General features: G+C 32.1%; 1 protein-coding gene across 1 annotated transcript in view; it reads left to right on the top strand.

The window, feature by feature from the left end:
• Nucleotides 1-17302, top strand: part of LOC139502804 (uncharacterized) — a 52779-nt gene that overhangs the window by 14931 nt on the left and 20546 nt on the right. Inside the window, exons 6-14 of the mRNA XM_071292381.1 lie at nt 319-417; nt 3001-3099; nt 5005-5109; nt 7797-7889; nt 10525-10549; nt 11070-11327; nt 13821-13871; nt 15286-15708; nt 16374-16751. Coding sequence (XP_071148482.1) covers nt 319-417; nt 3001-3099; nt 5005-5109; nt 7797-7889; nt 10525-10549; nt 11070-11327; nt 13821-13871; nt 15286-15708; nt 16374-16751 — 1531 coding nt within the window. The remainder of the gene's footprint in view (nt 1-318; nt 418-3000; nt 3100-5004; nt 5110-7796; nt 7890-10524; nt 10550-11069; nt 11328-13820; nt 13872-15285; nt 15709-16373; nt 16752-17302) is intronic.

Here is a 17302-nt window from a genome sequence, read left to right as displayed (position 1 = left end):
TATTCATGTTTTGAAAATTCTTTGTAACTTATGAAAAACATATAATTATATTTTACCGCTTATTTAGATCTACATTCACAAGGACATTCAAGGCCAAAATTTAAAAGCAAAGGGGGTATTAGTGTCAAAACTCGGGACAAACTCCAAGACTAAAGTGGATCTAACATTATAGCTAAATTTCATCTTTGGTTAACTTTTTATAAGGAAATTGAAGTCAAATATTTTCTTAATTCATAAACGGACAATTTCGCTGTTCCTAAACAACATGAACAATTACCAATTATTTGTATCATTTTTTTTATATTTTTTGCATTTCAGGGTAAAACAGCATTGCTGTACGCTGCACATTTTGCAAACGCTGACACCATCAACGTATTACTTGAGCATGGCTGTAAACCTGACCAGAAAGATAATTTTGTAATATAAGTGATATATAAAAAAGGTAATGTAGTATGATTGCCAATGAGACAACTATCAACCAAAGTTTAAATGAAACGGATGAAGGCAATTATGCAATTATAGGCAACCGTACGAACTTTATCAATAAAAAAAACCCATATCGTATAGATATGTTCTTTAATCAACAGTTTCTAAAATATTGAATTATTTGTTTTCGTTTTATAAGCCACCTTTTAGTGTGCCTTGTAACATTTTATACATTTATATGTTTTATTGATTTGTTTTAAAAATTTTTAATGAAATTGCATACCATGTTGCTATGGCAACAATATGATCAGAGTTGGAAAAGACCATTTACGTGATTGAACTCGACATTATCGCGATAGTACTTATCTGTACTTTACTGTACTCGACTTTGGTCTCGACTTAAAAAGTCTGATTCAGCACTTGATAGTTTTGGTTGAATCTGAAATGGTCTCGACCAAGGCTTGACCAGTCTTGACCTGTCTCAAATAGGCTCAACTCAGTCTCGACCAGTCTCGATCGGTGTTGATCTATTGTGTTATTTTAAAGAGAATAATGGTATACTTCATACACTGACTATTCTTGTCACATGACTGGCTGCGTATATGATATTTCTGGACCTGATAAAGATAAATTTGCCGAAAGAATGATGTAAAAAGATGGCTACTTACTACTGATGCTATTATAAATAATATGTTCGCATATACATACAGTTTTCCATTTGGGGTACATGTCTTTAATTTTGACATTTTTGTTATAAAAAATGCGTGTGAAGCGATATATGTAGTCATACATTTATTAGTTGCAACACACATTTTCAATTGAAGATATCACTTGTTTTGTATATATGTGCGCTTCTGCACATGTTTGCACATGTCCTAAGTCAGGAATCTGATGTACAGTAGTTGTCGTTTGTTTATGTAATTTATACGTGTTTCTCTTTTTTTATATATATATTAGACCGTTGGTTTCCCCGTTTGGATGGTTTTACACTAGTCATTTTAAACTCATGACGGATTGTTCGACATGAAAGGAAATGAAATTAAGGTTAAAATCGCAAAAAGTGTTGTCGGCTTAAACAAAAGGTGCCAATATTTCATTAACATTCCGTTCTTTTAGTACCTCCAGATAAAAAGTTTTACACAACTTGAGAGCTCTTTAATTACTAATGTTTATGGCGATACAATATAAAGTGACAATATTTCTTTTTTATTACTAGTCTTGTACTGGCATGATACTTGAGTAATTTTTATATATATACAGCGGGATGGATTCTTAGACATAAATGAAAATGATTTAAAGTGCAAAATATTTTTTTTTTGTTGCATTATCAAAAGGCGCTTACATTATCCATCTTGTCAGAAACTAATTCAATGGCATTAAAATTCTTTCCTTTCGGTACTGAAGGATGAATACTTTTACCCAAATGGCAAAGAGCACTATAAGTCTTCGATGACTAATATTATAGCCGAAAAAAAATAAAAAGTGGCTATATATGCATGCCCCCAACGCTAGGTGGTGGGGAAATAAGTAGTCCCCTTGTCCGTCCGCACTTCCGTCCGTACGTCTGAACATCCGTCTGTACGTAAGTACGTCACATAATTGGTTTGGTTTGCCTTTACAACATATTGTAAAACTTATAAATAATGCTTATATCCATAAATCACAGATCAAGTTCGAATTTGGTCTTCATGACTGTTGCAGGTTATGAGTTATGTCTCTTTATTACATTACATGCAAGCGAGGGATTATCTGTGTCCCATGGACATATTGTCAATGCTTGTTATAAATAATATTCATCTACTGGCCTAATAACTGAGTACTATTAATACAGCAGCATGGATTTTTAGATTTAAAAGGGAAGTAGTTTACGTTTAAAATGGCAAAATTGTTTGCAAGAATTTTTATAAGGTGTCAATATTTTTCTTGTTTCATGGATTATTATGTACTGGCATTAAAATTTGGTTCTTTTTTACCCCAAATAGGATTTTTTAAATAAGTAGATGAAAAAGTACTGTTTGTAAAAGATTTCAACTATGACATTTCTACAATGTTCTATGACGTCACACACGATATTCAAAATACTGAGCTTACGTAGACAAACTATAGCGTCTTGCTCATTTGTTTAATATAATTATTACCTACTGCATAATTTCCAAACTTTGAACAAATTCGTTATTTGCAACGGGAGGTACAGAAACTTCCTCATTGTTGATATTCCTACTTTAAATGTTATTGTTTCAAGTTAATGTTTATATTAGTAAAAATTCCGGTACGAAAGGGTTATAAAATTCCATGTCTAAATGAAAATAAAACATTTCATATTAAGTGTACGCGTCTAAATTACGTTCGTCGGGAAAGCTGAAGGCTAAATATTAAAGAAAACATAGAGGGTGCACTAGGAATGAAACACGGACCTAGCTTTTTGACAAAAAGGTTAAAAGAATAAAAGCAAAATCCATCGAATGTCAACTTTGCGTTTGCTTTTCGTTAGTTTTTAGATAATTTCTTAATTCATAAACGGATAATTTTTTTTTGTTCGTGGTCAATGTAAATGGAAGTCTATTTGTATTTCAGGAAAATACAGCATTGCATTGTGCCGCAGAGTATCATAACAGTGAAGCCATAAAAGTTTTATTCAAGTATGGTTGTAAACCGGATCAGAAAAATAATTTGGTAATTATTTTTTTATGTGTTTATTTACACTAAATTATTAGCTTTAAGCTTGAAACAAGTCCGAGTCCGCTGTCACATTATGTAATGAAGAAACTAAGGAAAATGACAATGATGCATAAATTAAGAAAAGACTACTAGCAGTGACCGTGTTTGGCAATTTTTTTTGGAATTTTGGTTTCTCAATGCTCTGTAACTTTGTTCTTGTTTTGGCTTTATAACAATTTTCATCTGAGCGTCAACGATGAGTCTTACATGTATATAGACGAAACGCGCGTCTTGTGTATTAAATTATACGCCTTTGAAATTGACATGCAAGCTTCAGACCTCAATTTAACTATTTGAAAGAAAATATCTTTATCATTTGAATTTTAAGTACAATCCATCCGATTAGGGTTTAATTATCAAACCTCAAGCATTTTTACATTCAGACGCTGTTCCAGTCGGTGGTATTCAATCCGTTCATCTAGTCAAGATTTTATTAAGACTTGATCCGATTACGTTTAAATATTCTAGTGCAAAATGGCTGACACTTTCTCTGTTTTTACCAGGATTGCTTCCCTCTATGTTCTTTGATGGTTTTTCAATGTATTATTGTATGTCTATTTCATTAAATAACTTCTCAAGTTTACACATTATTTTTTTTCGATAGATAGATTTTAAAACAATTTTGGTCTTTTTTAAGAAAGAATAGGTCACCAGAAAAATCTGTAAATTATAAAAACTGTGCAATCGTGCGTTTAATAATAATTTAATCATTCATTCCCTCTGTAAAGATATAATAACAAGTGATATATCTTAAAAATGTTCGTAAACAAATTTTAGTATTAAAGGTCAGAAGAGCTGTTATTTTGTTTAACCAATGATAATTATTGTAAATCTTTTCAAATTTTCGTACTGTAAAATCACTTCTTTTTTGGGAGATTTGTTTGCATATGTACGAATTTGCCGTATCTATAAATAATGTAAAATAATTGTTTCTGTCTTAGGAAAAGAATTTGTCTTATACTGTTATTAACAATAATAATTGGTAATATCGGCAGCTTTCTCTCTCCCGTTTGAATTCAACAACCAAGCACATTCATTTGAGATTGATTTTTACTTCTTTTTCACAATCACACATTATGTATGCATATGACAATGTATGAGTAAAGTTTAAAAATTTCTTCTCATCGACATGACCTAATACCGACATACCATCACCATGCTTAAACAAAGTAATGTATATCCACGCTACTCATTTGTTCTCAAAATACATGTTTGAGGTGTTTTACCCCAATTATTGTTCCCCTATTAGTCTTTGTTAAATTAAACTTTTCACACAATTGTGCAAAATTTATCTTTGTTTTAAATGAAGAAATACTTTGCATGAGTAAAGTTTAAGAATGTGCTATTCTGTTTAAAATAAGTTTTCTACTGTTTCAGCAAACTTTCAAACCACATCTTTGTATCTATGGAAGAATTTAGTAAAGGTTTAAAGTAATTCATGGTAACAAAATCCCTAACTTAACAATTTACTACGTACACTTCCGGAACAAATGAGACATCCCCTAGTTTTGGTGGGGTTCGTGTTGCTTATTCTTTAGTTCCTATGTTGTGTCATGTGAACTATTGTTTGTCTGTTTGTCTTTTTCCTTTTTAGCCATGGCGTTGACAGTTTATTTTAGATTTATGAGTTTGACTGTCCCTCTGGTATCTTTAGTCCCTCTTTTACTATAGATAACGATCGTTGAAATCAAAAACGTGGCTACGTATACAGACACAGCAAAATCTATTCAATGCATGGCAATATTATTGGATGCTCTGTGAAAGTTATAAGTTAAACTCCACGTTATTTATGTCCGACGGTATATTTGCACACAAGCTTTTATTGAACAATTATTAATTGAAATGTCGTATTTTCTATAGGGAAGAACAGCATTGCATGTAGCTGCAGCAACAACAAATGTGAATCTAGATTTCCTTCGAATTTTACTAGACCGTGGATGTAATCCGGGCGAAACAGACAGAGAGGTAAAACGAGTTTAACTAGTTTCTTCTATTATTAAATTAGTAAAACATAGTGTAATGCGATTATTCATTAAGATAGATATTTTACTTCAAGTATATATATGTAAAAAAAGCTTCATGTAAAAATCAATTCATGAATTATTTAACAATATCAACTATTATATAAGAAATATATGAAAATATAATAAAAATATTAAACGACTGTCTGATAAACATTGTTGGCTGTGTCAAGCGTAAATTTCTTATTATATAAGCTGAAAGATTCGAAAGTCTTTCAAGTCAGGTAAATAAAATGTCCGCATATTGAATTTATTTCAACACTGCCATTCTTGTGGCATAAAGTACGCTAGTAGTATACCGATTTCCAACACCCCCCCCCCCCCCCCCCCCCAATCCATAAAAAACTACAAATCATGATAAAACACAGTAAAGGAAATTTGAACGAACGAAAGGGACAAAACAGATGCATCGACATTGTAACCGTTTCCCGCTATGCACTCATCACCCGTCGTACTTATCCACACCCAGTTTAACAATAGGGAATATGATACAATCTGCATATTAACAAATCAGACGACGATTGTAGTATCTATAGATCTAATACTGAGACAACGTGCCACTTACACCATTATAAACACATCGATCAACCAATGTCTGCCTGTGACTGTAAAACTTATCTGTTTGAAACAGTTTTTTTGTCAGGAAAACAACTGTACAAAATGAAGTCTGAAAATTTGAGCATGTACGGGCTTAATGTACAAATTGTGATAAGAATACGCCACACGATTAGGCATAGGGTATATAACTTCGGAATAAGTGAAGGAAAATTGACATCTGGAAAGACAAAGAATTACGTTGGTCAACATTCTACTTTAAAATTGCTCTTCTCTGTCAATATCGAATAAAACATTATGATATGGTTCTCACCTTCCAATTGTTGGTAGTTCATCAGTGTTAGAATCATTTCACTAAATTATTTAACATTATTTTACAGGACCTAGCAGTAGCCCGCCTCCGGGTGCGAGATTTTCATATGTTAGCATCTATATAACTGCAATATTCAAAACTCAACTTATTAATTACGAATAAAAAAATCAAAATGGTGAATTAAATTTGGTTTTCTTGGTTTAATCATAAACATGCATAAACATGCATTTTAGTAACGTACATTTGGAAGATAATTATGCATATAAGGTACTCTTTTCTTCATATCCTCATGCATTAATGTTAACCTGGATATGAATGCCGGTGAAACTTTTTCACATACGTGGTTACATTTTTGCGGTACCAATTGCGATTCTATGTTCTATAATTTATAAACCATCAAAGTTAATTGTGTAATTTGGCTATAACGAGAACAATCCTTACCAACCCAATAAAAGCTCTATGCAATTGATTTTTATAACTCCACGGGATTCATCTTAACTGTAAAGTTATCTGCTCTAAAACACACAGAAATTAAAGCTCGGCCATTTATTTTCCGGTAGAACTTTGTACAATATCAAATGTATTTTTTTACATATAATAGTTGTGTTCCTTAAAAGGTATTTGATGATATTGATAAGTTTCAGCCTATCATCTGCTTTTTGTTAAAAATCAATTTTCTTTTATATTCTTTGATACATATAGTAGTAGATTGCATATGGAAAGGCTCAAGTTTCAACTTCCAAACAGGAAAAATATGTCGTCTTTAAAAACAAATCTGTGAAATTTGAAGCCAAATTTCTTTAGGAAATATCAATTAAGAAAACGTTGAAACATGTTTACACATTGTATATAGCATATATTGTTTGAAATGATGAACCAGTACTTATTCATAATTGATACACCGATAAATACATCTTAAAACATTGGATTGGTTGCATAAGGGAAATATAGTCGAGTACTTTTAAAAATGATGAAGTTGCTCTGCCTGAATGAAAATGTATATCACGCTCCTATATCGGATTCTCAAAAACATTTGTTTTATGTTTTAAAATGCACATCAGAATATATTTCTATTTTGATGCGACACGTGTTTGTTGATATCGAGAAGCTAGATGTAGATGTTCCATTTATCATTGTTTATATATGATTCGTGCAATTAACTATTATTATCATCATGGTTAAAGATTATAAATCGGTTTATGCTACTGACTAAGGACACAAATTCAAACATTTCTATGATTTCTTAAATAAAAAAAATTAAATGGTACATCGCTATCAGTACGAGCATTTTCACAGTCTAAGATAACAACTACGCTTTGAATTGAACAAAAGGCTACATTTTTTGTAGGTTGCAAGTTTTCTATCTTTAAAATTGAGAATAGAAATGGGGAATGTGCCAAAGACACAACCATAGAGCAAACAACAGCAGAAGGTCACCAACAGGTCTTCAATGCAACGAGAAATTCCCGCACCCGGAGGCGTCCTTCGGCTGACCCTAAACAAATATATACTAGTTCAGTGATAATGAACGCCATACTAAACTCCAAATAGTACACAAAAAAACAAAAAGTTAAAATAATACAAGACTAACAAAGACCAGAGACTCCTGACTTGGGACAGGCGCAAAAATGCGGCGGGGTTAAACATGAGATCTCAACCCTCCACCTCTAGCCAATGCAGAAAAGTAAACGCATAACAATACGCACATTAGAATTCAGTTCAAAATAAGTCTGAGTCTGATGTTTGTTTACTTTTCGATACAGGGCAACACACCTTTAGACCTAATGAAACGGGTGCACATGAAGGATAATCGATATTACGAAGAGGAAAACATAAGATCAAGGACAATTTTGAAAGTAAGCAAATGTGATTTTTATTTTAAAGGTTATACAAGTTTGAGCTTGTAAACTCGAACAACTGTCTCATAAACCAAAAAGCCAATAACAGGACGTTATGTTTAGAATTAATTCTTGTGAGTCAAAATAGTAACTAACACTTCGATGAACCGTATTGAAACACATTTAATTCAAATATTTTTTTTGTAATAAAAACTCAAAAACTTAATTCAACTTACAGCGTTGTGTATCAAAAAGACTTCAAGTTTAACAGTGAATTTTAACTGCACATATAGTATTAGGTGGCGTTAAGGGTTAGTTTCTCTTGTTTCTTGTACACACCAATTTTACATGAAAACAATTATTTATTAAATTTCGACCATCATAGCAATAATTATTTCTTCAATACAATTTTGCAGCAAACCGTTACATTTTTCTTTACTTTACGCTAGTATTCCATATGTTCCATTAAAATGTCGACTACTTCTGCTCATTAAACAGTGCTTCTTCCACAAAACAAATGATTACATATTCATTAATCGAGGTCTCGTTAAATCGTACTTTGATAAGTTTTCAATTGTCACCTATTTGTATGTTTATCTTATTCTTCTAACACGTTTACATTACCTGTCTTCATTCCCTCATAAATTTGTTTGTAGAGTTTATGTGATAGAATAAGTTATCTATGTAATGTTATGTTTCTGTAGGGTTTTTTTTCGTGGATTCATTTTCGAATATTTGGTTGTTTTTTCTTTTTTTATGCTTTTGATATCTTATCTATATTTTATCACCGTCCCAGCCAATACGTATGTTATCCTAACGCAATACATTTTAAGCGTTCAATACAATTTTTATATTGAAAAGAATTGGGGATTATTTCTTTTAGACAATTTTTCTATTTTTCACTAACATTCGAGTAAAGTGGATTCCATACATTTAAGATTTGAAATTGAATTGTTCTTGCAATCTAATAAAATGTCTTTCTTTACGATAAATGTCAATGTAGAAATGAAATGGGCCATTTCAGATAATGTCTGCTAAAGGGGGATGGATGGTTCTTTCTGAGGGGGTATAAATTTATACATCTTAGTGGGTGTAATTTTTGGTGTATATTTTTCATCTGACATGTACAATTATACACAAAAAACTTCTGAGAGTTTTGCAGCAGGAAATAGATAGGTAAATTTTGTCCATGAAAGCCCATCCACCTACTATGAACAGAAACTCTACATGTGATAGGTCTTTCATTTTTGTAATTTTTAGATCTGATAGGTAGGTTTTCGTGATGTCTTTTTTCTGATACTTTAAAAAAAATCTCCCCATCCGTCCCCATCTGTCCGAAATTAACTGGAATGGCCCATTAGCTCACATCAGTGCGAAAATTATGAAAAACTACAATAAATCATCACAACTCAGGCTTAAGTATAAAACATACTTTACTTTTATGTGCATATTCAGATTTCTTGATTTGCTTAATTTAGAAGTTCAAAATTGCTTTCAATATGTCGGGCAGGTGAGATGGCATGCAAAAGTGAAAAGCATATGTGTGTAATCAAGTCCTCCAAAAGCTGTCAACTAAGATCGTTAAAACTTTACAAGAAAACTGCACTACATGATAAATTATGCAACCTGCTGTTTGAGGAAATATTTTCCAGACTTTGGAACTTAGAGTTCTTTCCAACGAAGTTCAACATTTCCTATTTACTTCTTAAGACTTAACGAAATAAACAAACGTAGTTCAAAATACCAAGGATATAAGATTTGATATAAAAAATTTCCCCGGAAAATGTTTTGATCAAAATATTATTACGATATTGTAACTAGTTTAAGTAGTTTATACATCTTTATAAATTGCAATTATTACCTATAGCTATTAGCGGAGAGGGTTTCAAAAATCAACAGGCAGTGGGTAAAAAAACATTTTTCAGTAAAAAAGATAAAAAAAAACCTTCTTTTTCGGCATGTTTTTATCAAAAACAATTTTATAAGAATATTTGAACTATATCATATATGAGGTATTTTGTATAATTATGATGATTAGAAAACTAAGACTAAGAAAATTAGACACTTACAGAGGGTTCAATTTGTAATGGTAGGGGGATAAAAATGCTTGGTATTTAAAAAAATAAACAAATAAACAAATAAAATTGAGAATGGAAATGGAGAATGTGTCAAAGAGACAACAAATCGACCATAGAACAGACAATAGTAGAATGTCACCAATAGGTCTTCAACGCAGCGAGAAACTCCCGCACCCGGAGGCGTCCTTCAGCTGGTCCCTAAACAAATACATACACTAGATCAGTGATTTTGGACGTCATACTAAACTCCGAATTATACGCAAGAAACTAAAATTAAAAAGCATACAAGACTAAGAAAGGCCAGCGGCTCCTGACTTGGGACATGCGCAAAAATGCGGCGGGGTTAAACTTGTTTTATGAGATCTCAACCCTCCCCCAATATTTCTAGCAAAAGAAAATAAACAACAACAGACTACTAGCAGTTACTGACATGCTAGCTCTAGACCTCAATTAAACTGACTGGAACAAAAAAAAATTCATATAAATATCAGGCACAATCCCTCCCGTTAAGGGTTTAGTATTTTATCATCATAAAATATATGAGAAGAACATAACCTGAATTCTATTTTTTCAAGGAATATGAAGATTATTTGCAGACGGGTAAGTTAAATAAATGTGTGTTATAGTTGTGTTTATTTCCCATCTACTTACTGAACTTTTATATTTCTTTACAATGATATCGACCAACACTAACATAACTGATTGTTCGGAATTTGCATATGTTATATTAAAATTGTTATGTTTAGTCAAAATTACACTTTTTTCTATAATAAATGGACTACAGCAGAAACGCGCCTTTTAAACAAATATACCAGTATTCCTGTACACATTTCATTGATGTTTTTACACGAGTAAATGGTATTCTATTCAGGACCTGAAGCTGTTCTACTATCGACAAAGTTGTTCCTTTACTGTTTATATCGTTTCTTTTATTTTATTTTCATTATATTTCAACGATTTAAACAACACGTTTCTATCATTTGAAACACGTCTTACTCAAGCGTATATTTTACTTGCACAAATTGCGTTCTGTTATTAGTTAAATTCAAATTTGACATAACTTTACCGACGTATTTTTTTGTAATTAACTGTGTATAACTGTGAAATAAAAATTTTGTAGGTTTACCACTAGAGGTTAAACATCTCGACAAGCAATCAGCAAAAGTGTTCGCAAGTTTATTAGAGGAAGAAGGATACAACCATTATGAAGCTCGTGTTATGTTAGCCGGAGAGCAAGGAACTGGTAAAACTACTATAGCAAGATATCTTGTTGGTAAAGGACCGACTAAAATCAGATTATCTACTGATGGAATAGATTTATATAATGATTTGTGCTTTATCGACCGTGAGACTGAAGAGTGGATGCACGGTCAACAAGGTAATCTTTTCTCAAAATGATAAAAAGTAAAACAAAAAAAATAGAGTACTCCAAGGAATATTCAAAACGGAAAGACCCAAACAACTGGCAAAATCAAAAGTTCAAACACAGCAAACGAATTGGTATAATCCTAACTTCGTACAAGCATTTTCGTATATAAAAAATTGTGGATATAACTTTCTTTTAATAAATTTGCTCAACCTTTCACTTGTATGACAGTGGCATACAATTTCATCATATAATGACAACAATCTGTGAACAAACCAAACATGCATAACAGGTAAAAATGTCAAAAATAGGGATACAGCGGTCAACATTGTGTTGCAAGATCAATCACTATAAAAACAAACAAATATGTCAACAAAGAAGAATAAACGGCTGATGCATGTAGACAAAGCACATACGCAACATTGAAACCCAAGAATACAAAAAAAAAACTACTTATATCTAGATATGTAAGATTGTAAACATAGACTCATTTTCTATGTTAACTGTGGTTCAAAGAAAGTGCATTATGAATCGAAAGGGATTTTATAGTCATATGTTATCAAAAACAATTTTTATGTTGGTATATTCCCTGTAATGTTTCGTTTGGAAAAAAACACATATGCCTGCGGTAAATTTATAAATAACATGATGTCTCAGCCGAACCCAAATGTTGATCAAAGGATATATTAACAATGTGAGAAAAAAAACATTTAGGAATACATATCACCCATCAAACTCCAACTATTACGTCCCCTGTTTCCTATTTATAAGAGTTTTTAATAAGTTAATCACGTAAAAGTGAGAGTTGTTTCTCATATATGTCAGTGATCTTGAAAACAACAATACCACAAAATGCTTTAATTAGCTCACGTGGCCTAAAATGCCAAGTGAGCTTTGTTCATTACTTGGTGTCTGTCGTTCGTCGTAGTCCGTCGTCTGTTAACTTTTAAAAAATATCCTCTCTGAAACCGGAAACAGCTGTGCCAAATTAAACCAAACTTGCTTTTAATCTTTATTGGGGAATCTAGTTGTAAAACAAGGGTTCCGATAAAATGCAGTGTTGGCTTAAATCTCGGAAAGTAAAACATTTAGCCTATAGTTTCTTTTTTAGTTAAATTAAGTTTATCATGTTACTATCAAGATATTAAGGATAAGGATGGTATCGAAACTATCACCATATCTTTATCTTGATCATAAAATAATATATTTGGATTCTCTAATTCAATGGAAATTAATCCCTCTCTGAACCCATTGTATAAAAAAAAATAATCAACGTGTGGTAGCCGGTGATCTCAGAAGATCATTGGATGCTTTTAAGGGTCATAACCTTTTTAGCTAACTGGATGAATCAAAATATGCTAACTTTGCGGAATGTGAAAGGCACTCGAAGGTGATTTTCGTTTAAATAAAAAAAAGAGAAATTTATTTTTTAATCATTAGACAAACAGATTCTTACATAGTTACCCGTGGATTATTGGATTTATCTAATCTCGAGAGTTAAATTATACATTTTAAAATTGATAATTTAACTATCTCGATTAGATAAATCCGATAATCCACTGGTATCAATGTAAGAATCTATATATAAACGTCAAAACAACACATATATGTTAATAAAGGTTAACATTCTTTCTTTAATAACGCTATTATTTTTTAACATTTTCGTTGCAAGTTATTGAGTTTGATCGCTTGTCAAGTATCATCGGTTAGCGTTCGACATCACAATTGTCCGGTGCCAGGTGCATGATGTTTGTTTATAAAGCAAAAATTGTGCTAGTGCGGAAGTTGACTGTAGTTGTCGATATGAAGAATTAATGATCAAATAAAAAAATAACGAAATTTGAATAATTAAACATCCCGTGCAACATGATGAATTCTTCCTTAACTCTTCCAATTTTTTATGCTTTTTTCAAAATATTTCATTTTTCCAGTAACGTGACGCAAATTTTTATTTTCTTATCTTATGTCCTAAAAACCGTGACGATTCTACTGAATTTTCATCGAGAAACATTTGTAATTTTTTTGTCAGAGTTGAATATTTTACTATACAAAAGAGGAAAGGATTATCGCAATATATCGATATAATTTGTCTCTGATGAGAGACAATATCAATAACTATGACAACATAATTTTTATTAGTAACACTATTTACAAATTAAAACATGTGACTGTGTGCTACCGACTTTTTATTAAATGTTACACTGTCATTAACAAAAAGTCCAATTGTCAATGTTTTATGAAAAAAGATAGATTTATATCTAAAACGAAGTCGGTGTCACCTTTTTGTAAATGGTAATGGCTAATTTTGAAGCTATTACCTAGCAAAAGTTATTTAAAATTATATTGTATTGGTATATCACAAAATAATGATTTATTGTAATGGTGCTATTATTTATAATAAGATAAACTTTTATTATTTTCACTTAAAGATAGATTACATATTACATGTATTACGACACCAACATTCATATAAATATTATAGTTCTTTTGAATTATTTTTAAAAGGGTTTACATTATCAGAAGTAGTAATCAGTAGATCTTTACGACAACGTGATGGTAAGTCATCAAATATATTTTGTGCGTAACATGGTAGATCAATTAAATTATATGTAACAAAAACAAAATAGCGCATGACTTTTTAGAAAAGGTAGTGATTCGATCCAGTTTGAGAAAGTCAATAATGAGTATGTCTTAAATCAAACTGAACTACATATGTAGACCACCTTTAACATAAAATTGTCCATATTTTGAGTTACAGACAATAACAATCAAACCCAAGGAGTAAACAAAGACTCAAAAAACCAAAGGACATTTACATCAACAGTAAATAATAAATATGAAACAACACGAACTCCACTAAAAACCGGCAGTTAAATCAGGTGCTACGGAAGGGTAACCATTTCCTGCAGCGTAAATGGCACCCGTCGTGTTATTTCTTGGTTTAGTTCGGTGATGATGGAAGGTTATTATGACTGAGGAAGAATATCAGATATGATTATTGACACACTTTTGTCATAATGACCAATCAGCTAATGGTGGCGACTGTAAAATTTCTTGAGTGATGACCTTAATTTGATTGATTCATAGCCTTTCTAAGCAACTTTTGAGAAAGCAGTATTCATCGTTCAACAAAATCAATGTACTTTGAGCTAGCTCTAGAGTAATGTTTCAATTGAGACACATATACTCTATATGATGGTGCCGTTGGGAAGTTGCTACACAGAAAAGGAAAGTTGACTGTAGGAAAATTAAAATTATAGCGTTTGTCATAAATGTTGGTATTCAAACTTCCATCAGTAGTCATTTCGAGAAAAAGGTTTAAATATGAAGCAAATTTGCCTGTGTTGGTGGTATCTTTAATTTCAAGTTCACTTGGATATATTAAATGTAAAAGAGGGACGAAAGATACCAAAGGGACAGTCAAACTCATAAATCCAAAACAAACTGACAACGCCATGGCTAAAAATGAAAAAGACAAACAGAAAAACAATAGTACACATGATACAACATAGAAAACTAAAGAATAAACAACACGAACCCCACCAAAAACTAGGGGTGATCTCAGGTGCTCCGGAAGGGTAAGCAGATCCTGCTCCACATGTGGCACCCGTCGTGTTGCTTATGTGATTACAAATCCGGTAAATAGTCTTATTCGGTAGGTCACATTCATGAAAGGGAAGGGGATTGTAGTTACGACGTAAGGAACATATCCGATATCATTTGTGAAACAGTTATTCGGCGTCCGTAAAATGTAAGTGATCACTGAATCTATTATTATTAAGAGACAGTACATCATCAATATACCGAAAGGTGAAATTACAGCCGATAGACTTATCTATAATTTTGTTTTAGTTTGTATTAAAAGAAGTACACTTCACTGTAAAAATCTTTTTTTGAAAGCGCAGTTGATATTTTTTAAATTACCTTTTGAATTTAAAACCAATGCACTATGCAATAAATTTGTTCTCAGACCAGCTAAATGACCGAAGGGAGCAGCATATGTCTATGTCATCGAAGGAAACAAACCTCAGAAAAGATGCATTGCATGGTCACAGAGAAGTAACTGGAGACGATGTTTTTTACATTCGTTCTGTAAATGATCAAGGCCTTGTTAAGGACAAATGCATGGAAAACAAATATTCAGCTGGTAGCCTTGATGATATTGGAAAGGCAGGTGTATCGTTAGAGGAACTAACTAAAACTAAAGCATCAAAAGAAACATTTCCTGACATACCTAGGGAACCTGTTGTAGAAATACCACAAAGAGGCAAAAAAGAAGTTACTCCTCTACTAGTCCCTCGGGACACTACACTAAATAGTTCAGATGAAACAATTGTTCCGCTAAATGAATCACCTCATTCTGCAAAAGGAAAAGAAGAGTTTTCTCGTTCAGGTATGTTTTCTTATGATGTATAGTCCAGACTAGTTCTACCTCTCTAACATTACTTGTTACAAATGAAAGGATAAGATCGAACTCTCAACGAGCTGTTTTAAGTATCCGTTATCTTATACCTATTGAATGCTAAAAACTGATAGTTTGATCAACTCCTAAACTGAGAAAATACTTTAGATTTTAATTGAGAGGTAACATTTAGGAATGGAAGTGAAAGATCATTAGCAAGCAGAATATACTTTTGACAATTTGAGAAATCATCAAGTGTTTTAACTCATATCACTGACGTCCTATGAACAGATTTGATCACTTAAATAGATATCTGCACATATCTTCAAAAACAAGTTGTCTAAACGTTTAAAAATTAAACGAGGGTACCAACTTAAATATGTCACAAGTGAGCGCATTTAAAACTACGAAAAAAGACAATTTCTATCGTATTGACAAGAAAATAACGATACGAATATATTATTTCTTTTCAGACTGTATTCATATTACTTACTAGTTTGTTAAAATGTATATATAAAAAAAAGAAATAAATAAAATAAAGTTTGTTTACAATACTCTGTTATTTTACATATTTAGAAAAGTTTTCTTCATACTGTTGATGTGTTTTTCTAACAAGATAATAAACAAATAATTTAAAAGTTGTTTTTGTATGGTAGGATGTAATTCACAACCAGCTGTCAAATCCGTGGACATTAGTTCTACTACTGAAGTAGTTAAAGATCGTGGCATTATTGGCAAGTTAAAGAAGTTATTTGGTGTTCAAAAAGATGTAACAGAAATAAATGTGTCCATAACGAAAGACAGATTTTTGAAGAAATCGATTAAAGCTGGAAAGAAAAAATTACACCAGAAAAAAATAGCTCCAGTTATAATTTGGGATTTTGGAGGCCAAGATGTCTTCTATAGCACCCATCAAACATTTCTAACATATCGAGCCATTTACCTGATAGTATTAGATGGAAGTAGAACTCTTGATGACCCGTGTCCGTTTGAACAGTATCTGCCTGGAAAGAGTGGACAAAAAACAGCACGAGGTAATGTTTTTTTCGTAAAGTTGTTTTGAAAGATACTAATCGAAATACTGTTAAACAAGTACCTACGAAACTTATTGTAGCATGTTGTACGACAAAAGAGATGATTTCAGCTTTCCAATTGTGAACTTTCCATTTCTAAGTAGCAACATTCAAGCAGCACCTGTATACGGGGTATATATCTCCCCATTAATACGATATTCCCGTGCTTGCATTTGATATTATGATTTTATTGATAGAGGGTTGCTGCTCACAAGGAAGCTATTAAACCAAGAGTTCCAAACGTTGAAGTGGAAATCATCCCTTCGTAAATTTAGCGGACGCCATCGCCAGTTGGCTGATCGTTATGGAGTAACTGTTTCACAAATGATATCGGATATGTTCCTTACGTCGTAACTACAATCCCCTTCCCTTTTCATGAATGTGACCTACCGAATTATACTATTTACCGGATTTGTTATAACATACGCAACACGACGGGTGTCATATGTGGCGCAGAATCTGCTTACCCTTTTGGAGCACCTGAGAACACCCCTAGTTTTTGGTGGGGTTTG

Source organism: Mytilus edulis, chromosome 14 (genome assembly GCF_963676685.1).
Source record: "Mytilus edulis chromosome 14, xbMytEdul2.2, whole genome shotgun sequence".
Lineage (NCBI taxonomy): Eukaryota > Metazoa > Mollusca > Bivalvia > Mytilida > Mytilidae > Mytilus > Mytilus edulis.
Note: the sequence above shows the minus strand (reverse complement) of the source record. Positions and strands in the feature narration are given on the sequence as shown.